This window comes from Ictidomys tridecemlineatus, chromosome 4, assembly GCF_052094955.1.
Source record: "Ictidomys tridecemlineatus isolate mIctTri1 chromosome 4, mIctTri1.hap1, whole genome shotgun sequence".
Taxonomy (NCBI): Eukaryota; Metazoa; Chordata; class Mammalia; order Rodentia; family Sciuridae; genus Ictidomys; species Ictidomys tridecemlineatus.
In genome coordinates this window covers 49936675-49963280 of record NC_135480.1, presented here as the reverse complement: position 1 = coordinate 49963280, position 26606 = coordinate 49936675, and the positions used below count along the sequence as shown (strand labels likewise).

Below are 26606 nucleotides of genomic sequence, written 5' to 3'. Positions count from 1 at the left end.
ACATCAGGGAGTGCAGACTGGGGGAGAGAAGGGCCTGCTGGGACAGTGTGAGAAGTGTCCCGACATCCTTGCTGGTGTGCTCTGAACTAGAGTCACAGGGTTGCCTCAAGGTGAAGGTCCAGCCTTCTTCTGCAGCCTCTGGCACTGGCACATGTGACACGGTTATGTCACCATAAGTTAATCCAGTTTGGCTCAAAAGGAAGGCAGCTGGCTCGACCTCGCTGGGCACATCATTCTTGTTTGTGCAGAGGAGAATCTTTTAGGGAAAAGAAAGGAGTCCCAGGTTATAGAAATGCAAAGCTGCACAATCGCAGAGCTTTGGGCTCCCAGAGACCAAGGGCCTCTGGCACCCAGCAGCATGCGAGGCACAGACCCTTTTGCCACCCTGTGGGGTTGGTGGTGCTCTCCCCATTTTACAGATGAGGAAGCTTGGGCTTGCAGAAGGGAAATGGCATATGTGAGTCTAATCTAATATTATATGAGACGAGGGCCTGCATGAAATGTCTGATCATTCTAGCTTTTTCTGATTAATCGGCTGAAAAAATAATTTGAATTGAAAAGGGGAAAAAAGTGACAAAAAAAATTCAAATCCTCATATATTGCAAAAGCAGTCCCATGAGACTTTAAAATTGCTAATTCTTAAGAAAAAAAAAACTAGTGATTGGAAGAAGGTCATTTTTTAGCTAAATCATCAGATTGCCCAATTTCACATTTAGAAATTGTTCCCAGGCAAATTTAAGTTCGCCCTGACCAGCCCTCCGTGAGAACATATGTGGCTCTCCACTCAATGTGGTAATTTCCTTGCTGAGAACACGTGACTCTTACTCTGAGGTCAACACCAGGACGAGTTCTCTAGAAGTTTCTCTGCCAGTTAAGCATTTCTTTATGTCTCGGAAAACAGACAACCTGGCAATCCCCCAGTCGACCAGAGCAGGACTACTCAAAGTGTGGTCCATAGGCAGAGACCGGTCTGTGATAGAGCAACTTGACCTTGCCACATATGCAAATGTATGATCATACTTCTAGTAATTTATTTTTATGGTAACCAGAAGGATCTAACCACAATGAATCAGAGATTTAAAAAAAAAAAACTGGTGAGCATGTACAAATAGTTTGAGGAGCACTGAGCTAGCAGAAGCCAGAGAGCTGTATCCCCACCCCCATGGAACCAAGAAAGACATCCAGGAAGAAGACAGCTCTCGGTCCTTGGGGCAAAGTCCACCTTCACAGTAGTCTTGGGTTGGGCTTCTTGAGCCCCTGTCATCCCTTGAGACAAGTTCTCTAACAACTGGTTTCCTTGTGACCACTCCTAGGCTACATCTTGGTGATTCTGATATGGGTTCCAGCAGGGTGGGAAGGACAAATGGGAGACCCAATGCCAATTTCCCAAAGGATGCGTTCCTGTGCACTCTTTTTATAATGTCCCTCTCAGAGTGCATGTATGTGGATGCCACTGGGAGAAAGAAGCCATTTGGCCCTCGATAAAAGGAAGGACTGGGTGTGGCCTTCACTCTGGATCCCCTTGGCAGGGATCTGGACAGTGTGCTGGTAGAACAACTGAGCAGACTGGGATTGCAAAAGCACATTTTGGTGACACCCCCAGCAACCTCCCAGCCCCCTGCACGCTTTGGTAATTGCTCCCTAAGTCAGGATTGCTCAGAAGCTCAGTGATACAAAGTGCTTATTAGCTAAGTAGTTAATAAGGTCTCATTAGGGATTTGTATTTAAAGCCTTAGAAAGTATAGTCTCAACCTCTGCCACATGGTGGGTGGGGGGTGTGATCGGGGTGCGTGGGTGTCTTGGCATCGCCTGGTGCCTTTCTGGGACAGAACCCTGGAGCAGTTCACACACTGGACCAGTGGAGACAGCTACCCATGGGGCTGGGTGGCAAGGCTGAATGGGACCCCCTCTGCCTTCCCTCTTTATTTTGATCAGGGCTGTTTTCTCAGCCTTTATCTGAGTGGCAGAGTTGGGGGCCCCATCTGGGGATCCAACATCAGGCCAACAATGGCTTATTGTCCTGAGCCAACACACCTGAACTTTCCTGGAAGCAAGAGTCAAGTAGCTTGGCATTTTTAGCCTTCTGAAAATGGCAGAAAGCATGCTTCCAGCAAAATCCTAATCTCCCTCAGGCCAGACCGGCATGATGGGGGCAGGGCTGGGATGGCCTGGCAGCTGCTGCTCCTGAGAAGTAGCAGGCTTTGTAAGTCTGATGAGACCCCATCTGCCAAAGCCTGAGGGATCAGATACCCCTCCCCACCCCTCCCCCAGGCCCGAAGCCACTTCTCGGCAGTTCCCAAGAGCTGCACATATGCATCATGGAGTGACTGCTCCAAAGTTGCTCTTAGCGTTGACTCCCTTAATATGTCAGGAGAAAAGTCTCCTGGGCCTTGTCCTTCTCGCCAACTGCTTGGCATCCCTCTCCTGTTTATCCTGAGAGCACCTCTGCTTTTGCTTGAATCCAAAGAGTTAGCCTGAGATGCAGAGGGGACTCCTCAGCCAGGAACTGGGGAGCTGTGCAGACCCCTGTCCTTTGCTTCTCTGATCCTAGACCCTCATGCTTTGTATTCGAGGCTTCCTATTATGAGATTAGATATGGCCTCCCAAGAGCAGTCTGGGGTTTATATGGAGGGCATCATTTCACCCACATTGTGGTCCTCAAATGTATCAACCTTTGCCCAGAGGTGCTGCAGCCTGTGGTGCTGCTTGACCTGGCCTTTCCTCCTAGAAGCTGGATTTGGAGACTAAGCAGGGTCTGGACCCCCTCTTCCTCCAGAGTCCTATGCTCAGAAAGAAAATCACAGGTTTTGCATGCTTGACTCCCCTAAGCAGAGGGCAGCGTTCTGCTGCGTCCTCTTCCTGGAGAGGGAGAACAAGTTGGGGTTTGCTGAGGGCTGGATGCGTGATAGTGCCTGGTCCTGCTCCAGCTGCCAGCCTCGCCCCTTCCCCAGCTCCTCAACACACTGGTGGGATCCAGACGTTTGTAGGTTCAGGAGCACGACACTCAGATGAGGGGTGTTCCAGACCCATGTGGAGCTGCTGCCTCTCCCACTCTGGGCTGGCTTTGCCCAGCACCAGCTCTGGGACCCATGTGGCACTGCCATTGAGCCCTCCACTGTGCTCTCCAAACAGCCCAGAGTAGCCCAGCCACCCCTTCACTCCAGCCACTGCTTGTTGGCAAAGTGTTCCATGGTCCTGCCCGGAGGGACTCAGACATGGGTGCAGCTCTGTGGGTACCCAAGAGTGGAGGACTGAATCCAGAGAAGGGAGGAGTCAAGCTTACCTTGGCCCAGCCCTACCATGCACCATGCACTCAGTCCTTCTCACAAATCCATGGGGTAGGTGCAACTGCCCTCATTTTACTAAATGAGAAAATAGCTCAGAACCTGTCAGAGGTGAAGTTGGGCCCTGCCTGTCCCCATGGCCACTCAGCTGCAGCCACAGCCCTCCCAGGTGATGGGATCTCTGGAGAAGGAGGACTGCAGATTTTCCTTCTGTCTATGAGAGAGTGGCTCCTGGTTTCCTTTTCTCCTTAGCTTGGCTTCTCTGTCTTACAAACTTTTGCACAGACTTTTGCACACACAGGTGCAACACAGGCCTGTGGGTAATTATTAGCCCCAAAGAGTTCAATTCCCCCTGCCCCTAATGAGACAGGCTTGACGGCCAGAGCTGGGGTCGGGAGTCCTGAGAATAGTTCTGAACCTTGCACTTATATGGTAAATGATCTCAAGGAGATCCCTTCCCCTCTCTGGAATCCATTTTGTTTAATAATTGACATTATTCCTTTTGAGATGATTTGACAATGTCAAAAGATGGGAAAATATAATTAATATGTTGAAGGCACATTGATTTGAGAGTCTTTAAAGTTATGCATGACAGTGGAATCCATTTTGATATAATTGTACAAGCATGGAATATAGCTTCTAATTAGGACCACTTTCTTGTGGATGACACAATGGTGAAATTCATTGTGGTGTATTCATAAAGGTTCATAGAAAAATTATTTCAGGTTCATTCTGCTGTCTTTCCTTTTCTATTCCCATTTCCTTCCTTTTATTTCCCTTTGTCTAATCTACTGAACTTCTATTCTGGCCCTCCCCACCCTTATTATGGGTTAGCTTCCACATATCACTGAAAATATCCAACCTTTTGCTTTTGGATATTTTCACTTAGCCTGATCGTCTCCATATCCATCCATTTACTTGCAAATATTATAAAGTCATTTTTCTTTATGGCTGACTAATATTCCACTTTGTGTGTGTGTGTGTGTGTGTGTGTGTGTGTGTATGTATGTGTGACGTTTTCTTTATCCATTCATCAGTTGAAGAGCACCTAGGTTGGCTCCATAACTTAGCTATTGTAAATGGAGCTGCTATAAACATTGATGTGGCTGTGTCACATATTACATGCTGATTTTAAATCCTTTGGATATATACCAAGGAGTGGGATAGCTGGGTCAAATAGTGGTTCCATTCCTAGTTTTGCAAGGTATTTCCATAATTCTTTCCAGAGTGTTTGCACCAGTTTGCAGTCCCACCAGCAATGCGTGAGTATATTTCCCCCACCATACATCCTTGCCAACATGCATTGTTACTTATATTCTTGATAAGTGCCATTCTAACTAGAGTGAGATGAAATAAGAAAGGATAGCCTCTTCAACAAATGGTGCTGGGAAAAGTGGAAATCCATGTGTAGTAGAATAATATTTAACCCCATCTCTCATCCTTAATCAACTCAAAGTGGATCAAAGACCTAGGAATTAGATCAGAAACCTTGCACATACTGGGAGAACATCTAGGCCCAATATTACAACATATGGGCTCAGAAACGAACTTTCTTAACAAGACTCCTAAAGCGCAAGAAGTAAAATCAAAAATCAATAAATGGGATGACATCAAACTAAAAAGCTTCTTCACAGCAAAGGAAATAATCAAGAATATGAAGAGCTGAGCTTGGTGTTGCATGCCTGTGATCCCAGCGACTTGGGAGGCTGAGGCAAGAGGATCACCAGTACAAACCCAGCCTTAGCAACTTAGTGAGGCCTAAGAAATTCAGTGACACCCTGTCTCTAAATAAAATATTTTAAAAGGGCTGGAGGTGTGTCTCAGCAGTTTAATCCCCTGGGTTTAATCCCTGGTACAAAAAAAAAAAAAAAAGAATGTTAAGAGAGAGTCTACAGAATGGGAGAAAATCTTTGCCACCTGCAACTCAGGGCATTCATTTCCAAGATATTCAAAGAACTCAAAAAAACTTAACACTAAAAAAACAAACAAACAAACCCAATCAATAAACGGGCAAAGGTACTAAACAAATACTTCTTAAAAGAATAAATACGAATGGTCAATAAATACATGAATAAATGGTCAACATCTCTAGCAATTAGAAAAATGCAAATTAAAACTACTCTTGAGATTCATTTGCCCCATTTGGGCAGAGGCTCAGTGAATCCCTGAAGGCCTGGCACCCCCAGTGGATGTGGTTCTGCCAGTCACTTGGCTCACCCAGGGTTGTGGGGAGGTTTTTCTTAATATTTTTTCCAATTTTTTATTGTGTTAAAATACACTTAGCATAAAGCCATCTTAACCATTTTTCATTATACACTTCAGTGATACTAAGTAACTTATAATGTTGTGTAACCATCATGACCATCCATCTCCAGAACTCTGTTGATCTTATAAAACTAAAACTGCACCCGTAAAAAAAATGTGTCCCCTGGGGGCTGGGGTTGTGGCTCAGTGGTGGAGCATTTGCCTAGCATGTGTGAGGCACTGGGTTTCATTCTCAGCACCACATATAAATAAATAAAAGTCCAACACAACTAAAAAATAATTATTAAAAAAAAAAAAAGTTTCCCCTGGCAACCACTATTCTGTCTCTGTGATTTTGATGACTCCAAGTACCTCAGAGAGGTGGAGTCTGTGTGTGTGTGTGAGTGTGTGTGTGTGTGTGTGTGTGTCTTCTTTCCTCTCTCCATCTCCAGATGCTCACCTCCTCCTCCTGGGTGGCTTGCCTCTCTGGGACATTGGGTGCTGTTGGCATGTGGGTTCGGAGCGCTGTCACCTCCAGCCTTGCTGCATTTTCCTTCTGGGTGCTAACTGGCCTCTCTTTTGTCTCTGTCCCCTCCGACTCTGCTACTGGTTAGCTGACGGTAGGGAAAGTGTCCAGCGGAATAGGGGCTGCAGCTGAAGTCCTGGTCAATCTGTACTTGAATGATCACAGACGTAAGGCCCAGGCCACCTCTCCAGACCTGGTAAGGACATGCGCTCTCAGCCTTCACCTGCAGACACCGGCCCTGGCCTCCTAGGGGGGAGCATGGGCGGTGGAGAGGACGGCCCAGCCCCCTGAAAGCTCCCCTTCTCTGGGAACAAGAGAAACGGATGGGCCTGAGCAGAGGCGCGAGGGAAGCCGTGCCGCATTTCCTTAAAAACGAACTTCACTCAGGTCCTCTGTGGGACTGTCTGTGGCTCTGGAGAAGGAGGGTCTATGTTGCCAGTGTTTGGTGCCGACCTGAATGGCCCTGTGTGTTGGATGGGGAACCGAGTAGTGGAGAGAACACGAGAGTTTCCCCCTCGTTCTCCCTCCTCACACGAGGCTGCTCGCTGCCACCACCAGCCACGTGCATTGACAGTTTGTCTCCCCTTGGCACATTGTCTTGGAACTGCCCAGGGCTGGGCTGTCCTGGCCCACATCTCCCCTCTACCTTTGCCTGTGATGGTTTGTCAGACTCAAGTTCTCCCTTACTGACACTCTCTTGAGCAGACTCGAGGCCACCAGCTTTCCTTGTCTGACCTAGTCACTGCAGAGAGCAAAGACATGTAGAACATCCTCAGTAGGGTCGTGTCAGTAACCCCCTCTGGAGCCAGTGATGTTTTTCTCCCATAGAGAACATCACTGGGCAGACATGCTTGTGCATGGCATCATGACACCTGCTCCATCGGACCCTCTCACCCAGAGCCACAGCAGCCAGTCTGGGGGAGAAGCCCAGTCTCTCCCCAGGGACAGATATCAGGAACCTCTACCTTTGCAGCAAAGATGCGAGCGGCAAACCAGAGTCCAAGATGTCCCCGTAGTTGAGTTTGGAGTTTCTCAGCACCCAGGCCTGGCCCCTAAAGACTCTCTGGACCTCACGCACTGTTCCTCTGTTCCGCCCCAGGAGTCCGTACGGAAGGTGTTCCCACTGAACCTGGGTGGCAGCGACACCTGCTATTTCTGTAAGAAGCGAGTGTACGTGATGGAGCGGCTGAGCGCCGAGGGCCACTTCTTCCATCGCGAGTGCTTCCGCTGCAGCGTCTGTGCCACCACCCTGCACCTGGCCGCCTACACCTTCGACTGTGATGAAGGTAAACCCCCCCACAGCCAGGAGGGCACTGGCTCTGGCCTCAGCTGTGACCCTCCCAGCCCTGAGGAGGTTCTGGGACACCCAACCCTTCCCAGCGGGGAGTGTGAGTTGTCAAGAAAGCTGTTTAGAGAACCTGGGAGCTCTGTCTGCAGAGGCCACCTGTGTTGTGAGGGACTGGGAAGCCATGGCCACCACCACAGTATGCCGGGCTCTGGTGGCACCCAGGTTCTGAGGGCTCTATATAAATCTTCTCATTTAGCCACACCACCTTCCATGATCCCTGAGTACCCAGGAAAATCAACCCTGATAACAGGGTGTACTACATGATGGTCTGTTGGTAGTATTTATAAAATATGAGTTATTTAAAAATGACCTTTAATAATAATATCTCCTCTGATAAGTGGCCTACCAGAGGTCATCAAGGAAGGAGCTCTGCTCAGTGCAGCGGTGATGGGTTTGTAATTTCCAGCACTTTCCATTGCACCATCGAGTGTAGCCTAGTGCTTGGGATGACATATCCTCCAACTCACATGCCAGTTTCCAATTCAGATTACACCTCCTACCCCTATAACCTGGGCCTGTGATTCAACCTCTTGGTCTCTCAGTTTCCTTGTCTGTAAAGTAAGGATGATAATAGTACTTAGCTCAGGAGATTGTTGTGAGTTATTTATGTGAAGCGTTTAGACTGGCGCCTGACGCACAGGAAGTCCCACACCAAGTTCTTCACTATTGTTCTTGTTGCCATCACTGTTTTTACTATCGTAGCAGAGAGCAGGAAAACTTTTTCTGGAAGGTACCCAGTGGTCCTGGGCAGTGGCCAGTTACCCAGCATGTCCCCCGTCGGCATCTTTTCTTGCCTGACACAGCTTTCCCTTGTTCTCAGCCTTCCCCACCCCCGAGGGATTCCAGAAAGAAGAACCAAGAGTGCTGATACTCAGAGCTACCATTTTGCTCCCTGGGAGCCCCCATTGCTGGAGCTTTCTCTAAAGCAAACAAAGAGTGCAGCTGTCTCATCTCAGGGCCACATTTTTTAGGGCAGGTGACAGATGCCATTTCTCAAGTTTGAGTGGATCCGGGCTAATTTTTATTAATGATGTATTCTAAGTTGGATAGCCATGGAACCTTGGCTTATGTCTACTGTGGCTGTTTTACAGGGGGAAAAAATTGTGTGTGTGTATGTGTGTCTCTTTGTCTTTTTACAGGAAAATTTTACTGCAAGCCTCATTTCAGTCACTATAAAACCAATAGCAAACAACGGAAGAGGCGGGCAGAGCTGAAGCAGCAAAGAGAGGTATGTTCTATCTTGAGTGTTGGTGGGACAGGGAAACGCCTTAAGAGGAGGAGGTCAAGCATTCCTCAATGTTAGACCAACTTTTATGGCCCTGGGGGGACAAAAACTACCCTCAGATAAAAAAGAGAGCCTCCACGTCCTGGTGTGGGTGGTTCCTGTGCGTGGTCTGTTGAACCAGCCTCTGGGGTTTGCCCCATTCCAGATGCCAGTTCCCAGGCAAGTGGTTGGCTGGCTTCTCCTGAAGCCAAGGACAGTATTTGCTCAGCCACATAAAAGCCACATGGTCACTCTGTGCCTGGGGCCCACCTGGCCACAAGGTGCTGTTTGCAGGAGGAATACCTGATATAATAAGGTCAGCTTTTCATCCTTCCTGATCCTTCCCCAGGCCCTTCAATGTCAGCGTAAAGACCAGCCCACTGAGTTTATAGATGAGGCAGCGCCCCCTCTGGCAGCTCTGAGCAAATACCTTTTCTCTGGATTGATGAATCACCCACCACCATAAAACCCCACAACCTAAAACTTTTTTCTAATAATACAAGTAATGTAGGCTCAATGTAAAAAAAAAAGTGGGGGGTGGATTTTAAAACATATAAAGAAGAAAAGTTAATCACCGTACTCTGAAAAAACTACCCCGTCCAGACTTTTTTCCTAGGTGAGTGTATCTTAACCCAGTTAGAATCCTATCTTTCTCCACAGTTTCATTTCCTTCTTTTCCTTTTTTCTTTTTTTAACCAACAGTGTATCAATAACAGTTTTCCATGATGTTAAAAATTCTTTGGGATTCTAATTTTTAATGCCTATAACAGATCCTATTTTATGCATGATCAATAACCTATTTCACTGGCCCCGCGTTTGGACTTAATCTTTGGTATTTTTATCTTACAAATGTTTTTTTTTTTTACAATGAATGTCTTTGTATGCAAATCTTCACCTGTGTTTCAAAATATTATCTTAGTATAAATCACTACAAGTTGGGTTGCTGGTCAAAGGGCAACCATTTATTTTGAAGCCTCATGAACTACTGTATGGTCAGCTTATCTCCCCAAAAGTTGTGCCCATATTTAGCATCATGAGTGGGGCCTGAGACTATTTGGGGGGGTGAACCCACAGTTTGCCAAGTTAGAGTTTCTCTGGCCCTCTCAGTCTGCTTTGTTGGAGGAGTTCTCTGTGAGAGTCGTGGACTAAATGCCCTCATTTTGGTCTCTTTCTCAGAAGGAGGGGACGTGGCAGGAGCAAGAAGTCCCTCAGCGAGACACTCCCACGGAAAGTTCTTGTGCAGTGGCTGCCATTGGCACACCAGAAGGTAGCCCCCCAGGTATCTCCACCTCCTTCTTTAGGAGATCCCTGAGCTGGCCTCTCAGGCTTCAGAGGGACCTGCTCTGCCTCCCCTGGGGCCTGCTTAACTGGATGCAGGGACTCCTGCAAGCTGCCGGCCTCCATTTCAGGGACAATGCTTACAACTACTGCTACATGTACGAGCTTCTGAGCCTTGGGCTGCCACTTCTCTGGGCCTTCGCTGAGGTCCTGGCAACCATGTACCGGGAGTCTGAGGACTCCCTGGAGAGCATTCGAAGCTGGGTGCTCAGGTGCATCCCCATCAAGCTCCAGTGAAGCCCCTGGCTGTCCCAGAGTGCCTTAACATTTCCCTAGTTTAGATGGCGGTGTGTTCGTAGTTTGCAAAGGCTCTGGCCAGGAAGTCTAGTGTCTGTAACCAATTAGCTCCAAGCCAAAGAGTTTCACATTGGCCACCTATGACTGGCCTTGACAGGATGAACATCTAGCCATGGTGCTAGGGCCAGGGATGACATGAAGGATGTGTTTTATAACTGTGTACTGTTTTTTATACCAAAGCGAGCCATATTTCTGGGTTTACATTTCAATTTTTTAACTTTTACTAAGCCAAGAAAAAACATTTTTTTTTCTAAAGTGTCAGTTTTTCTAAACATGGGTTTGAAGTTTATCATCGGTTGTCCAAGCCCCTTCCACATTCTAGTGAGTTGTAATCATCGCTACCTGCAAAGTTAACAGTCTGGGATTTATATACACAAAAGTGAATGTGCAATCTCCTGACAAGTGCCTTTCAACTTTTGTAACTGGATGCCCCTTGTCAACAGTGGGCATGTTTTTTTGGTATGGGTTTTTTTTTTTCAATATGAAAGCATAATGATTTTGGAAGAAAAGAATAATAGAATGAATGTGTTTCTACAGAAGTACATAGCAATGTGTAGTTGACTCTGTCCTCCAGAGGGAGAACCATTTTTCTCTTTTGTTTTGATCTAAAAGAAACTCAAGGGCTTTTTACCCACACCAAATCATAAGCCAGTGTTGCAGAACCACAGGGTTTCAGAGTGTTGCAAACCTACATTTTTCCTTCCCACTAATGGGCACTGCAGGGAAAGCCCAATGGCACTTGACCCCGGAGATCCATCAAGCTGATGCCATGCTGAGGACAAGCTATTTCAGCTGGTGGCATCTGGGCCTCTAAAAGATAAGGCCGTTCAGGGAGAGGAAGAAGTCACCCCCTCCCTTGGTGTTAGCTGAGCCTGAGGGTGCTTGTGAGCGTGGCCTTGGGAAGCATGGCCTGCCTAGTGGTCCTTGTCTATAGGTGCCCAGCCACATGGTCCTAACGTTTAGGGTCTAGGTTCATGTGACCCTAGCAAAAAGGCTGTTTGCACTCCAGGGGGATCTCTGCAGCATCTTGACCGGCAGAGAGGGCTAGGAATGGACCAGTTCAATGAAATGGGTCCTTTAGAGCAAAAAAAAATGAGTAAGAGGCCCACCTGCATGTTTTACTCAGGGTGTCTGGCAGAGCCCCCAGCTGTCCCCACCCCGACTCTGCCTGGACATGCACAGCTGCAGGATCTGGTTGAGCCACTGAGGAGCTGATAGAGAAAGGCCCTCTAAGGGGTTCAGTGTCCCCACAGTCTCTAGGCTCAAGAGGCCTCTGAGTAAATACTACCTCTAGAGATTCCTCTAGATCCAGGGCTGGAACCTGGTGCATGTGAGGAGCCAGAGTTCTCGAGAGCATGAGATGACAAGTTTCTATGGGGGGCGGGGGAGGAAAGAGGGGTTGCATTTTTTGACAATCACTTCCCCGAAATCCTTGGGGGACAACAGCAACACGACTGTGGCCAAGTCTGTGGGAACCGGCTCCTGTGACTCGCATTGTATTTTTCTCATGTGTTGCTGGGGTTTCAATGTTCTGCACGATGGAGGAGCCCTTGGTTCCTTTGATGTTTGATTTAAATTCTTGAGGTCATGATGTGGACAGCCGTGTTACTGGGATCGCCACCAGCTCAGGGTGGGCTGATCCCCTTTGTGAAGCCGGGGTTTCTGGTCCTAAGGAGACTGGTTTGAATTACTGTGGTAGAGGGGGTGTGCCTGTCACAAGCCTGAGATATTTGTATGTTCTGAGACCGTGAACCTTCCTGGTGAGCAGCACCGAGACATGGGTGGATCCTGGGATGGGGGCAGACACCTCGAGGCCTCTGCTACGTATTCAAGGATAAATATAAGGCACCAGAGTAGAAGGGGGACAAAGAGAATATGGAGGTGGGAGGTCTCTCGGTCGGGTAGAGCAGAGCATGGACAATATGCAGACCACATGTGTCCACTCCTGTCAATCAGCAGCTGGTCACCACCAGAAAGGTTCATCTCTCCTAATTGAGATGACTTGTTGGGAGAAGTTTTCCTTTTTTTCTTTAACGGTTTCCTTCGGTGCCTTTTCCTGTTGTCATCCATTTCTTCTTTGCCCGCCCGCTAAGATCTCTTTTCTGTCTTTCTCTTTCCAACCTTACACTGTGGCCGTCAGTTCATTTCAGCCTTCCAGTGCTACACCCACTTCTTGGCTGACACACTTCTGCTCTAAGGTGACTGATTTTCTTGGCAATTTTCAGAGAGTGGTGCTAACCCCTAACCTGCTTTCCGTACCCCGTCCTCCTCCCCGCCCGCAGTACTGGTTGCGCTAACTGTGAGTGTCTTGCATACTAACGGACTCATTTGGTGGCATGGACGGTTATCGGCGTGGGGTGGTGTTCAGCTCAAAAGCCGTGTTCTAATTTCACTTCCCCTGGAGCCAGCAGCCTGTTCCACACCAAGTGCATGCCCCACCTCTCCTCCGTTCCCTGGGCCAGTTTGAGTGTATGTTTTCCATTGGTACCTGCAAAGCCACTTGCCTTCTTGGGAGGGTTAACCCTGAGACAGTACCATATAGGGAGGGCTCTGTCACCCTTGAAAAGAATGCTTTTGTCTAACAACCTCTGAAAACTGTCCTGCACAGTAGCGTATTTTTATTTTGGTTCTAACATAATTACTAAATGCCATTGACCCAAATTACAGGTGATCCATTTTGTAGGGATTTTTAAAAATATTCGCTCTCAGGCTTCATCACAAGTTTGACCCTTGCTCTGTATGGTGAACATGTCATCACAACTATTCTAGCAAATCCTTCCTCTAGTGGCATCCTGCACCATAGATTCAAGGGGTTGGCGGGGGCTCTTCTTATCCCCCATGGCTCTTAAAGCCCCAGTAATTCAGGAGCTTTAAACAAGGTAGTCACTGTCACAGGAGAGAAATGGCTTTGAGAAATAACCGAGGTCAACCCTAAGCCTGGAGCACCAAGTTTAAATGCTCCTGTGACTCGTCTTAAAGCACATATTCCTGCAGCCTCATTGACCTGGAGCAGCAGGACAATCAAAGTGCTCCTCAAAGAACCAGCATATCATATGCCACAGAGCTGTTGAGGCCAGGCCTCGCAGTCTCAGGCTGCAGTTGGTGTCTGTCCTGCATGGAGCCAGAACCACCCTGACCTCTGAGCCTCTGCCCAGCCCTGCATGCCGCATCCCTCGCTGCATTGGTGTAGAGCTTGGCCAGTACGAAGTCGTTGCTCTTGTCTTATCTTCTCTTGCAGAGTCTCCCTCCCTTTCTAGAATGTCTACCAAAGAGAGCCTTCCTCCCTCTCAGCCTCTCTTTAGCTAGCCTCCCTCTCTCATTGCAAGGCATGTCTGTGACCTTTGGTGATCATTTACAGTGCCACGTGGAACCCTGTATTTTGCACACAGCAAACAATGTTTAGCTTTATTTATGGTATTTGATGCTGTAAATGAAAATAAATATGGTTCTTTATAAAGCTCATTGTTTCCTCTCTTCTTTGCCATGGAAACTCCTAAAAACTCAAATACAGGGAGTCTGTCTTCCCTAAACCGCTGGTGGGACTTGCACTTGTGGTGACACGGGACTCTCTGGGGCTGCGCTGGGACACTCCAAAATATTACCCAGGGGTAATATTTGGAAAATGTCACCAACACTCTGGGGCCAAGCTTTGGGATCTCTTCCTTGAAAACTCATGGTACTCTGCTATTCTAGATGCTGGGCAGAGTAGGTGAGGGTCAGTGTGACTTCTGCTCTTAGGAACAGACTGTAGACTGCTCCCTGCACCCATTTCCCCCACACATCCCAGCCAGAGCCCTGATGAGCTTTGCCAATGAACTTTCAGGATTTAGGCCCCTAGAGAGCAAAGGCTGGGTCTTGAACATTTCACACAGCTCCAGCTGAGTGGTGGATGGAAGGTAAGGAGGAAAGAGGGATACCTGTCAGGATGGCAGTGAACACAGCAGGTGTGCTCTCATCACATGGAAAGCCGTTCATCATCCCCTACCCACAAAAGTTCCAATCATTCAGCACCTTCTGAGTCCAGCTCCCAGGACAGGCTCCACCCAACTGCAAGCTGTGTTCAGGGGAAGGATTTGGAGCCTCACTCTGTTAGGCTACATAGTGGGCAGAGACCTGCCATCGCCAGACCTGATGTAGCTGGATTTCTGACACTGGTATGACAAGCCACCTGTGAACTTCAATGAGGGCTCCTGCACCTCCAAAGGGACAGATTTGGGGCCCTGGTCTCCAGCTTAGCTGCTGGTGCCTGGATCTGCCTTCAGAGCCAACTCAGGTCATGACCTAGGATCTTGTACTCCTTCCCTTCCATCCAAGGAAAGACGTGAGGGACCGGAAGCCAGCTAGCAGGTTTGACAAGTGTCTCATTCCTTTACTTACCTATCCTAGCCATTACTCTAGATTCTGGGGATACAGCAGGGGACGACCCCAAAATCCCTATATCTCCCTGCATTTTAGAGATATGTGTCTCAGAACTGCTGTCCTAGATCTGATTCATCTTATTTGTTTACCTGTGTTTGTTCTATTACTCAACTAATCATTACTGAGCCTCTACCGTGTGCTGGGAATACAGCAGGGAATGAAACAGACAAGAATCTTCCACTCTGTAGAGCTCAGGGTTTGGTTTTGATTTTTCTCCAGAGTTGGATTAAAGCAACATTCTTCCAAGTGTGATGCCCCAAGAGTTGCTTCACAAATAGAGCTCCATAGTCACAAAGTTTGAGAGATGTTTTATACTGATCTTGCCAATCCTTCTGAATCTTGAGGATGCACAAGATTCATTAGCATGTTGAAGGTCTCCCTAGGAGTCCTCTGGTGAACATGCTTAATTAACTGTTCATATTGGCTTCCCATTCTTACTTGGAAATTTTGTTGTTGGTTTGGTTTGGATTTTACAATCTTCAGAAATTGCATTTGGTAGAATATTCTTTATCCACACTAAATTAAAGACTTACATTCTAAAAGTGAAATAATATAATTAAATATTAAATTATAATTTCCCACAACCACAGACTCAGTATACACACATCTATGTATTTGTGTATGTGCGTATATATGTGTGTAGGTTTATGTATACATACAATAGAATTAAGTATTAGCTCATGGAGTGACAATTCTCTAAATTTTAATATCTGTAAAAGAAAAAAAAATAGGTAGACAAAACATGAGACAAATCTGACTATGCGTTTTTTGAAAACAGCATATAATAGTAAAATTTAAAATCTTTTAGGCATACTGAGAAAAAATCTGAATTAAATGGAATAACAAAGAAGTCAAATGCCATGGTATTTAAAGAGTTCCTTGACTGCTGGCCTTCTCAGGGCTCTCCCCCAGTGGAAGTGATCCATTCGTATTTATTTATGACCAGAAGATAAATGCACAAAGGCTGCAAACAAATAATTTCACTTAAGCAGATTAAAAAGCTAAACACTAAGAAGAAAAAAGAAAGCATTTACAAAAAGTTCTTTCTTGGCTTCCAAAGGAATGTAAATTACTTATGCTGTACCACCAACTTAGCAAAAGAAAAAAGTAAAGTAGATTGCAAGAGAAAAAGTATTGAGTTAAACATACTCTGGGACAGTCTTTTACTGAAAAGAAATATGGCAATTATTATTAAGATCCAGAAGCTGGGCTCAGTGGTAGACACCTGTAATCCCAGCAACTCTGGAGGCTGAGGCAGGAGGATCGCAGGTTCAAGGCTAGCCTCAGCAACTTAACGAGTCCCTGTCTCTAAATAAAATATTTTTAAAAGGGCTGGAGATGTGGCTCAGTGGTCAAGCACCCCTGGGTTCAATCTCCAATACCCCCCCCCAAAAAAATAGATTCAGAAAAGGACTATGACCTCTCAGCCCAATAATCCTACCCCAGGGAATGTATCCTAAAGAAATAACCCAACAGAAGGAATAAATCTGTGCTGCTTGAATACTAAGTAGAGTAAGTAGGTCAACCAGAGTGGGGGAGCTGCTCTCCTTTATTTCTGTAAACTCATTCATTTTTATAACTTTTGTTTTCAATTCCTTAAATAAGTAAAAGAAAGTTTCTGCCTCCTCCACTGGCCCAGCTATTACACGGCGAGCACTTTCTCTGTGTAGCACTGGGCCAAGGACTTAATACACAGCTGCTCATTAGCACTTCACCTCCTGGTGAAAACCTTGAGGTCAGCACTAATGGTAAGAAGACCCTATTAAAGTAGCTCACTGGTACCAGAGAGGCAAGTCCATAGCGACCTCTTCAACTGTGAAGGCTCAGAGAGGCCACCAGGGCCCCGGCTCAGAGCCAGGCGCCTGTCCTAAGGGTCCTTGGTGTATGGTAAGGGCCCTGGACTTGGCCAAGGCCCTGGCTTTGACTCCTGGCATTTTGTTCTGATTTGGGGACATTGGCCAAGCTCCCTCTGCAAACTGGGATCAAACAAAACCTCAGCATAGCATTTCGTGAAGGTGAAACCCATGAGCTGAGCACTCGGCCCAAGCCACAGCACTCTGCTGAGTCCTGGATAACACTTGGTAATGAGCCCAGGAAGACTTTCTGCAGACCTCTAGATCAGCTGGGGCTTCGAACACCTGCAGGACATCTTCAGGCTGAGGACTAGGCAGAGCCCCAGTGCTCACTGGGCAACCCCATCTATTTCTTTCTAGTTCTCTAGCTTCCCCAGCCACCCACCTACCGACCCCCAGACCTCAGTTCTAGAGCCCCCTTCCCTCCCTCCACTGCCAACAGGACTTGAGTTTGGTTTAGAGAGTGCCCAAGTCACAGTAAGAGGGAGCACAGTCCTGGCTCTGTTTCCAGCCATTGACCCACCACCTCCCTATCACACCTCCACCTGCACTCTACCAGGGCGTCCAGCTCAGACCACCTCCAATCCTGATTTCCCCTGAAATGGGCTCCGTCCTTGGCTGCCTCCATTGCTGCAAACAGCAATTCCCCTCTTCCTGTTGCTCATCCTCCAATGCTGAGGGCCATTCTTGATTCTGCTTTCTCTTGGCCCCACATCCAACCCATCAGCAAATCCCAACAACAGCAGAATATGTCGCCTCCTCGCCACCTTCACACTAGCTGGCCTCAGCCACTGTCGTTCCTTCCTGGATTATGGAAGTGGCCTCCTAGGAGGCTCCCCTACTTCTCCCTCCACCCCTCAATCTATTTTCAACACACATATGGAGGGATCCTCTAAGTCAGGTCTCCTGCTCAGAGATCCTCCCCACCCCCAGCTCCCCAGTTCCTGCCTTGTAAACTGGGCTTGTAAAAAGGCAGACATTGGTTCAAGAGTCTCTCTCCAGCCTGGCCTTGCACTCTGACCTATTCCTCTCCTTCACACACACTATTCCAGACACACTGACCTCCTACACCTGGTGCATTCTGCCTTAAAGCCTTGGCACTGGCTATTCCCTCTGCCAAGAATACCCTTCCCAGTATCCATATGGCTGCTCCTTGCTCACCTTACCTACTAGGGTTTTTTCCCATAGTATTTATCACCTTCAGCTCTGCCGTGCAACTCAGTCATTGAGTTGTGTATTGTTTATGTTTTGCTCTGTGCTAGGGCATAAGCTCCCTAAGTCTGGGATCTCTGGTTATTCTGAGTACTTACGTAACCCCAACAGGTAGAACACACAGGGGCCCTCAGGAAATGCTCGGGATTATAGGCTCTCTGGTCTGGGCCTCAGGCTGGGAGCCTGTTGGAGCCAGGGAAGTTCTTGCTGGCATCCTTCGCAGCTCAGGAGGGAGGCCTGGAGGAGGAGCTTCCTGCTGCCTCTGCAGACCCTTTGATTTTGACAGGAGCTTTGGTTTTGCCTTCTGAGGGGAAGCATCCCCACATGATTCTCTTGGCAAAGTTGGGTCCATACAGTGACAGGTGGGCTTGGGTGGCTTCTGGCAGGGCTAGGCTAGAGGTTGGCGGTAGAGAGCAGTTCCATTGGGAACTGGAACAGCATGTTCCACTTTGGGACATGATAGCCCATGACACCAGGCCATACACATCCTCCCACCTCCTTGCTGTCCCCTGCTCTAGGGTCCTGACACAGAAATCCAGATGACAGGATAAAAACAAGGGGGGATGATGCTACCAGCACCTGGGCCAGGGTGGAGCGAAACCTGCCACTAGAGCCCCTACACCAAGACATGTGGGTGGCTCAACTTGGTTTTGATCTTATAAACCTAGTTGTCCTGTACATGTAACCAAGGCCAAGGGAGGCTGCTGTCCACTAGCAACTCCTCAAGTTATGTGCGTGTGTGTGTGTGGGGGGGGGGGTGCCTAGAGCACCAGAAGATCAGCTGTGCCCTAAACCTGCTGCTGTTGGCCAAACAATCCAGGTCCCTTGCTGCTCTGCAGCCTACAGAGCCATGGGAAAGACACACATGAACTCCCAACTCTTGCACCAAAGGAGGGTGGTTCAGGGGGAGCCTCCTCTGAAGGCTGGGGCCTATTGTAGGCCCTCCTATGGCTGCCGTTTCCCCAGTGCTTGGCCCAGTGTCCAGGATGAGGGTTCTCAGGTAGGAGCTGGTCACCCCTGGGTTTCCAGGGAAGGACCTGGCGTCAGCCCCTTCCGCCAATCAAATTTTGTGGCTTCCTCCTGTTTGCATTTAGTCTAATGTATGGGTCTCTGCACAGAGGCCGTTGCTAAGGCTAGGCAGGGCCCTCCGAGTAACACTACTTGCCCTGGCTTCAGGACAATGGAGGGTGTGCCTGTGTGTCAACAACCAGGCCCACTCATTGGACCTTGTGAGAGTACAGGAAAGCCCAGTAGCCAAGTCCCAGAGTCAGGGGAGGGCCCAGAGGCCCAGCACTACAGTCAACTGATTCTTTCCTGAAGCTCCATAGGTGCTCCCTGAGTATGCCCAGAGGAGTCATGCTCCAAAGACCCCAGGATGGCAGCAGCCGTCTTTGGACATATGCACCTTTATCTTAGAGGACCCCACACTGCACAGGATATTAGTGCTGCTGTGGGCGAATCTTCCTCCCAGAGCACTTGTGGCATCCCCTGAGGTGGACAGAGGGACTGCCAGCTCAGACCCCTTCCCATGGCCCTCCCCATTCTGCTGGGATCTTTTCGGTGTCCCCTCAGCCATCATGGTCCACCTTACAAGTACCTTGTGCCTAGTGTCCCAGCCATCTGCCTATTCATGCTCAGAGACACTGTAGCAGCCCCTGCCCCTGCTCTGCTCTGTATTGGAGAGGCACAGCCTCCACACAGTACGTCTTCCAGTGTTTCTTGCAACTGACCTCCTGTTAGGTTTGACTGCTGGATGCACTGGTGGGAGGCTGAGGGCAAGATCAAGGGAGAACCAGGGTGCTCTTCCTGCCTCTCTGCCTTGAAGCTGTGGCTGTGGTCCCTGGGCTTTGGTAGGCCCAGCCTTTCCCCCACCCCACTCTCTGGTGGCTTCCCACTGTTCTCATCTCTGAGTTCCTGCACTGTCCCCATCTGGCCATTCAGCTGCTCTAACACCTTTGACTCCTTTCCTTTCCTCTGTTGAACTCCCTGGTTTCAGCTCCATTTTCCTGATTATACCACTTTATTCCTCCATTTTTATCTTCCAAGAGAACAGGGGACACAGCAACAGGGGAGGTTCCGCCAAGCCTAGAGCCAGAAATGACTGGCCATTAGGACCATGGCTCTGTAGTGGCCCTGGACAACTCCTCTGAACCTCAGTTTTCTTTCCTGGAAAATGGAGTTCATAACAATCATGGGGATCGTGTGTTGTTCTGTTATCTTCCTGGGTCCTGGGGTGAGTGGAAGAGTCTCAAGACGGGGAAAAACAGGAGAGCCTTCCACTGCAGAGCCAGGGCAGCCCAGGACCCTGTGCCAGGCCCAGGCAGGAAAGGGCCTTGGGACTTGGCTCCTGCTGGGGGGGTATGTGAGGTCAGACATTCCTGGGATGTTGATGATAATACCTTCCCCAAGAACTAGAATTCCTGAGTCGCCTCTGTCACTAGGAGCAGGAATCTGGTCCGAGTGCTGAGAGGAGCATGAGATGCTTGGTTCTGAGCTGACCTGCTTCCCGCCAGGAGGCCCAGCAGGCTGCTGCTCTGGGAGGTGCAGATCCTTCTCCCCCAACCCACTCCCCACCTGCCATCCTGGTCCCCCGGTACCACACCCATCCCCTTATAGTCCTAGATTCTCCCTGAGCTAAGAGGACTTCAGGCAGCATCTAAGGTGAAGAGCAGTCTGCCTAGGGGAGGGAGTGAGGGGCTGGCCTCATGCACAAGTGGCCTCACCTGGGCAGGCTGCAGACATAGCTGCCTGGTGAGTGGCAGGCCATCGGCTGCAGCAGCTCCGACACTGTGCACTCCTGTGCTGCCCGGGTGAGGTGCTCTCTGGGTTCTGCTTTCCTCCACTCTTCCACTGGTGCAATGATGGTACCCTCCTCTTAGGCCTGTCGGGATGTCAGAGACGGTAGACACAGAGTGCCGAACAAGCATGGGTGCTAGACAATGAGTTGTGTGGCCTCAGGATGGTTACCCCCACCACTGACACCAGTTCAACCAGTCCTTCCATGATCCCTAGGTTTGTGAGGACAGGAACCCAAGGTCTCTGGAAGCAAAAATCCTGGCATGGAAATGAGCCCCAGAGCCCAAAGTACCTGTGGCTGGATAGAAACAGGAGGGGCATGTCCTCCTTTGGGGTGTGCCTTAGCTAGCTGGTGGGGGGTGAGAAGGAAACACTATCTTTTTGTCTGCAGTCTCTGCATCCCAGTGCCCACCCGGGGCCTCTTCACTAATCACCAGGCTCCACTATGAGACACACTGGCCCTGGCCCTGCAGTACTGAGGCACCATTGGTCAGCCATGCCCTCCACCCCTCCAGGTCTTCAGGGAGCCAGGAGCAACTATTCTACTCCTGAGTCCTGCTGGCAAAGCCAAAACTCTCTGGGAGGAAGAAAGAAAAGCAGAACCCAGAGTATCCCTGCAGTTTGGGTCTGGTGCCACCGCAGCCTGACTCAGCTGCCTGCTGCCACCTCATGCTGCCAGGTCACCACCACCTCTCTGAGTCTCCTCCCCTCTGTGGGTCCCCAAGTCCACCTTCCACTCTGACATAGAGTGGTCTTTCTATGCCACTAATCTGATGATCCCAGTCCCCAGCTTATGATTCTGCAGTGGAGGTGCTTGCAGTAAAATCCACCCTGAACCTGCCACTCAAGCCCTTTCATGGTTAGATGTCAAAGGACTCATTTCTGGCTTTCTTTTTTTTTTTTTTTTTTAACATGCCCTCATGTCCTCCAGCCACATGGACTTATTTTCCACTCCCATGCAGATGGCAGCTCTTTCCCACCTTGCTCTTGCTCCAGAGGCCCCTAGAAGTACCTTCTGTTGGTCAACTCTTGCTCATCCCATGCTCCAGCCCAGTTAAAATAGCATCTTTGACCTAGTGTCTGCTGCATGGAAATCAGACCTCCCACACCTTCCACCTGTTCACTGCCCGCCTCTTAGACAGTTTGCCTTATAATGCAGATATCTATGAACGTGTCTCTTCTTCTCTGGGACAAGAGGAGGTCATTGAAGGCAGGGACCATGGTGACTGATTCATTTCCTAATCCCTAGCGTAGGCCCTACTCAGAGGAGGGTACAGTAGCACCTGTTAGGTGCATGAGTATTGGGCATGTGGTTCACAGGCACACAAACACACTTGTTCTCAGATATAGTCAGGTATAGAGCTGGATCTCAGCCACAATAATTCTGTATAACAAACCTTCCATATCTTAGTGGCCTACAGCCTCTACTTTCTTGCTTGTGAGCCTGTGGGTTGGCTGGACCCTGCAGGTTTAAGGTGGGCTGGGCTCCAGGCTATAGGTTGGCTCCAAGTATATTCCATGTGCCCTCAACCAGGGATTCAGGCTGAAGGGGCAGCACCATCTGAAATAAGTTCCTTTCATGGCAATCTAGCATGAGTGACAGGCCAAACCTGCAAGTCCACCTGAACCCTCTGCTCACAACACAGCCAAGAGTTTCCACTGGTCCAAGCAAGTCTCACAGCCAAACCTCCATCAATGGGACAGGCAGGGGTGCCCCACGTACTCTGGTGAGAAGGACTATAAACACACAGTCCCCTGTCACAGAGAGCAAGTGAAGAACTATGGGCATATTCCGAGTCCAAATTTGCAGAATAAAAGCCACAAGCCTTTATATCTATCTGGGGATCTGTTGTGCTCATGGACACACAGATTGGTCCCCATCCTCTGATGCAATGTGTGGCCACGTGCTTGCAACCTAATCTCTCTAGCCTTCAGTTTTCTCCTCAGAAAAATGGGGCCAATAATACTGCTTGGCTCAGAGGATCATGTGAGCTTAACAGGCTTAGCACATGGAGAATGCTCAAGTGCCAAATGATTTGTGGTTTATATTGAGCACCCCCCAAAATAGCGCTAGAATACTGGATGGCCGAGATGGAACAGGTGGAGGGGCAGGGAGAAAAAGTGTCCTTTGGAGTAGTGAGGACCCCAAAGCCCTGTGAGTTGGATTTCACAATAGTGGGGCTCCCACTGTTGGAGACTTTGCTGGGGGCAGTTTGGGGTGGGGCATAAGCAGGATGAAATGGGATTGATGGGAAGTGTAGAACATGAGTGCAGCCAAGTCTTCCAAGAAGACAGGCTAGAAAGGAGGAAGAAGAGAGAAAGGGTTGCCGGGTGGGGTCTGAGGTTAAAAAGTGGTTTCCTAAAACTGGAGCCTTCAGTGTATATAAAATCCCGGTAGAAAAAAAATCCAGTAGGCAAAAAAAAGTTAAGAGCCTGGGAAAGAAAAGACAATGGCTCCTATTTGGGGACAATGGGTGAGATCCAGCCAAGATCAGTTTAGGTCTTTCCCTTGGAAAGGAAAAAGGACAAGTTCTCCACGGTGACCAGAGAAGGGTTACCCAGCGGATCAGGAACCAAGAGGGATTTGTCCACTCATTCAATAGGAGCCACTGAGCACCCACTGTTAGGTAAACTCCAGCCACAAACAACATGGGCAAAGATCACCGCTTAGATTCTAGTCCTGGGAGAGACCATACACAAAATAAGAAAATTGTATAGTTGGTTGGGAGTTGAGATGTGTGGCGAGTGAAACTTCAGGGCACCATCAACAGGATGGCTGGTGCAGGATCTCTGAGAAGGTGGCGAAGGAGCCAGCCCTGCATGCAAGTGTCCCCGGGAAGAGCATCTTCTAGCCGAAGTGAGAGTAGTGCAAGGGGCCTGGTGTGGGCTACGGCCCAGGGTGCTGGGGAACACCAAGGAGGTCAGAGCCAAGCAAATCAAGGGGCAGTAGAGGTGCAAGGACACAGGGGCCACTGGGGGCCACAGTAGGTAAGACTCTTCAGCTTTATTTCCCTGTGAAAAGAGGAGCCCATGGGATTTGAGCAGAGAATGGCAATGTCTGACTTGTGCTTCTGCAGGGACACTCTGGCTGCTGGGAAAGGCTGAGGGGGTGGGGCTTGGCAGGGGGAGCTGGGAGCCCAGGTTGACCTGTTTCTGTCATCCAGGCCAGAGGTGATGAGGCAGGGACCGGGTGGTGGAGAGCAGGGCTGCATCCCTGATGGATTTTAAAGGGACAGCCACCACGACTGGCTGATGGCTTGAGTGAAGGATGAGAGGAAGAGAGAAGTCGGGGTAGCTACCTGACCACCGGGGGGCTGATGCTGCCACCTGCCAAGATGGCGACGGCTGTGGGTGCGGCAGGTTGGTGGCCCGAGTGAAGCATTCAGTTTGGAGAGGTTGAGTTTGATGCGCATGTTAAACGTCCGCGTGGAAGTGCCGAGTAAGCGCAGTATGTGTGTCAAGATTCAGGGAGACACCCAGGCTGGAGAGTAAGCCTGGGAGCCACTGTTGTCTAGGGTTATTTAAAACCATGAGATCTGCAGAGACATGAGGGTAGACAACGAGGTTGAGAGCCTGAGCCCTGTGGCCCTTCACATTCTGACACCAAGGAGAGAAGGTGGGACCAGCAAAGGAGACCAGAAAGGAGATACCGGGGGCTGAGAGGAGGGCTGTGTCTGAAGGGGAGCTTGATGGGCTGGGTCAGATGCTGCCCGTGTGTCAATGAGAAGTGAGACGTCACCCCTGGGTTTAGCAATAGGCTGGGCCTTGTGATTTGGACACCAGCAGCCAGAGGCTGGTGAGCTTGAGGTGGACCCTCTGAACATGTTGGGATCCTCCCTACCATGAAATGGGATGAGGAATATGTCCGTGCCCTGCACACAGGAGGTGTGCCCGAAATGCTGTGCATCTGCTGGGCAGAGGGATGGGCTCCAGCAAAGGCAGAGCCGCTCTCAGAGGTGGGTCTCAGAGCCCCTGTGTAGACGGAGGCCTGCACCCTTCCAGAATCCCGCCCAGACCCCTGAGGACCGGGTGCCCTTCTAGAGTCACCATGCCACCATCTCTCTAGAGCCTGTTCTCTCAGCAGATGAGCCCATCTCCCCCAAGAAGCCGAAGAGTGTCCCTGAGCCAGAGCCCGGTGATACGGAAGGTGGAGCCACCTCTCCCCTGCCCTCCGAGTGGACCTCTGTGAGGATCAGCCCTGGGGAGGACGGGGTTGGGCAGGACGTGTTGGCCGTGCGTGTCCTGGTCACCAGCGAGGACAGCAGGTATGTCCAGGCAGCTCCAGGATGGGGGCCACACCGGGGTTGGAGGAGGAGCAACATTTGGGATCTGGCCTCTCCTCTCACTTGCAGAAGGACGTCTCTGGGCGTCAGTTTCCTCATCAGTCAAATGGGGACAATCGTAGCGCCTGTCTCAGAAGGAGCTGTAAGGATCAAAACATTAGCATGTGGAAGTGTGTGGAACAAGGCTCAGGGTGTGATAAACCCTGAAAATGTCAGCAATTATTTTCTCGGGGAAGGGAAAGGCCCTGGCATCACTGTTATCTCCCGGGAGGTGACTGTCACATGGTCTGCAGCAAGGGCTGCAGATGGGCATTACCTGTCACAGGGAGGGGCTCCTAGGGCCCTCCCACCCTGAGAGCACAGTGCATGGTGATGGGGAAGCCAGCAGGGGAAATGGAGCCTGGTGACTCCGTGACTGTTTCTGAGGGCGTCATCTCACCTCCTGCATCAGATCCCCACCCAGAGTGGTGATGAGAAGGGCAGACTCCAGGCCTGGCCCCCAGACACACCCCCAGACACGCCCACATCATTCAGGAGCTCAAACAACAAGAAGTACCTGTCATCTACTAGACCGAGCACAGGGCAGTGACCAATTCGACGCAAACTCCTTGCTCTCACCTCCTTTCTTCAGGTTGGGCAGCCAGCCAGCAAACAAGGAAGCATTCACGGGAAAAATAAAACATGCACCAGGTAGAAAAGCAAAGTAGGGGCACATGGTAGAGAGCCACGAGTCAGCTCTTAGATTGGGCGGCCAGATAAGGCCTCTGTGTCCTTACTGACTGCCAAAATCATGCTTGGTAACAAGCCAGCACCGAGTGAGTGACTTAACCCCGTTGATTACATCCTCGACTGCAGGGGCCAGCAGCTCAGCAGGCCCGGGGGGCAGCCCTGGCCTTGGTGGTCTGGCCCAGCAGAGTTCTTCTGCAGTAGAGTTGGCTGTCAGCTGTGGTGACAGAAAGTCACTGTGTCCTGCGTCTTCATCCTCCATCCAACAAGTGAGGCTAGCTCAAGAGGAGAGCAGCACAAGGTTTCTGGAGACCCAGGTTTGGCCCAGTACTGTTCCCATGGCATCTGATTGGCTACCGCAAGTCACATGGTCATCCCAGATGCAAGGAGCCAGGAAGTAGGTTCCACCCTTTATGAGAAGAGCTGTGAAGTCCTATGGCAGAGGAGTGTGGCTCCAAAGAGAAGGATGGCAGCCATTTTTGCAGAGCACCTACCATGGCCCGCCTGAGGAGGTGACATTGAAGCTGAGAAGGGGTTACCAGGAAGGAACGGTCAAGGAAGAAGAAGGCAGTCCAGCCATGACGACAGCTAGTGCAGGGCCCTGGGTGGGAGTGAGCCTGTTGGAGGAGAGGTCTCGGAAGGAAGGCAGGAGTGGGGCCCAGGGAGCCTGGGAAGGGCTTGTATTCTAAGCCAGAGATCATTGAAAGAGAATGTTCAAGTTGAAGAGTGACATCTCAGTCACAAGTCTTGAAAATCGGCAGGCCCTGGTGCAGGGAGAGGATGGGTCTGGTGGAGCAGAGCAAGGGCAGGGAGATCAGGCAGGGAGATCAGGGACTGTGGAACAGCGGGGATGGGTTTGCTGATTGAAGAGTTCAAGGGCAACTCCCAGGTTTTGACTCCATCACTGAACGGGTAGTATGATCATTTCCTGAGGGGAGAAGGATTTCAGGGGATATAGGTCATGGGGAAAACCAAGAGTTCAATCCTGGACCCCTAGGGTTTGAGTTGCCCACATC

The 26606-nt window shown here is 49.7% G+C and overlaps 1 protein-coding gene across 16 annotated transcripts in view; it reads left to right on the top strand.

Moving 5' to 3' along the window:
* The window catches only part of Mical2 (microtubule associated monooxygenase, calponin and LIM domain containing 2), a 220611-nt gene that overhangs the window by 131409 nt on the left and 62596 nt on the right, over positions 1-26606 (top strand). For 7 of the 16 annotated variants that reach the window (XM_040284734.2, XM_013359329.4, XM_021727356.3 and 4 more), the window contains 4 exons: positions 6143-6250; positions 7154-7340; positions 8542-8630; positions 9843-13758. In XM_040284734.2, coding sequence (XP_040140668.1) covers positions 6143-6250; positions 7154-7340; positions 8542-8630; positions 9843-10241 — 783 coding nt within the window. In that variant the 3' untranslated portion in view covers positions 10242-13758. Of the gene's footprint in view, positions 1-6142; positions 6251-7153; positions 7341-8541; positions 8631-9842; positions 13759-24665; positions 24847-26606 lie in introns of those variants that run through there. The other 9 variants (XM_078046476.1, XM_078046472.1, XM_078046471.1 and 6 more) reach the window with 7 other exon arrangements.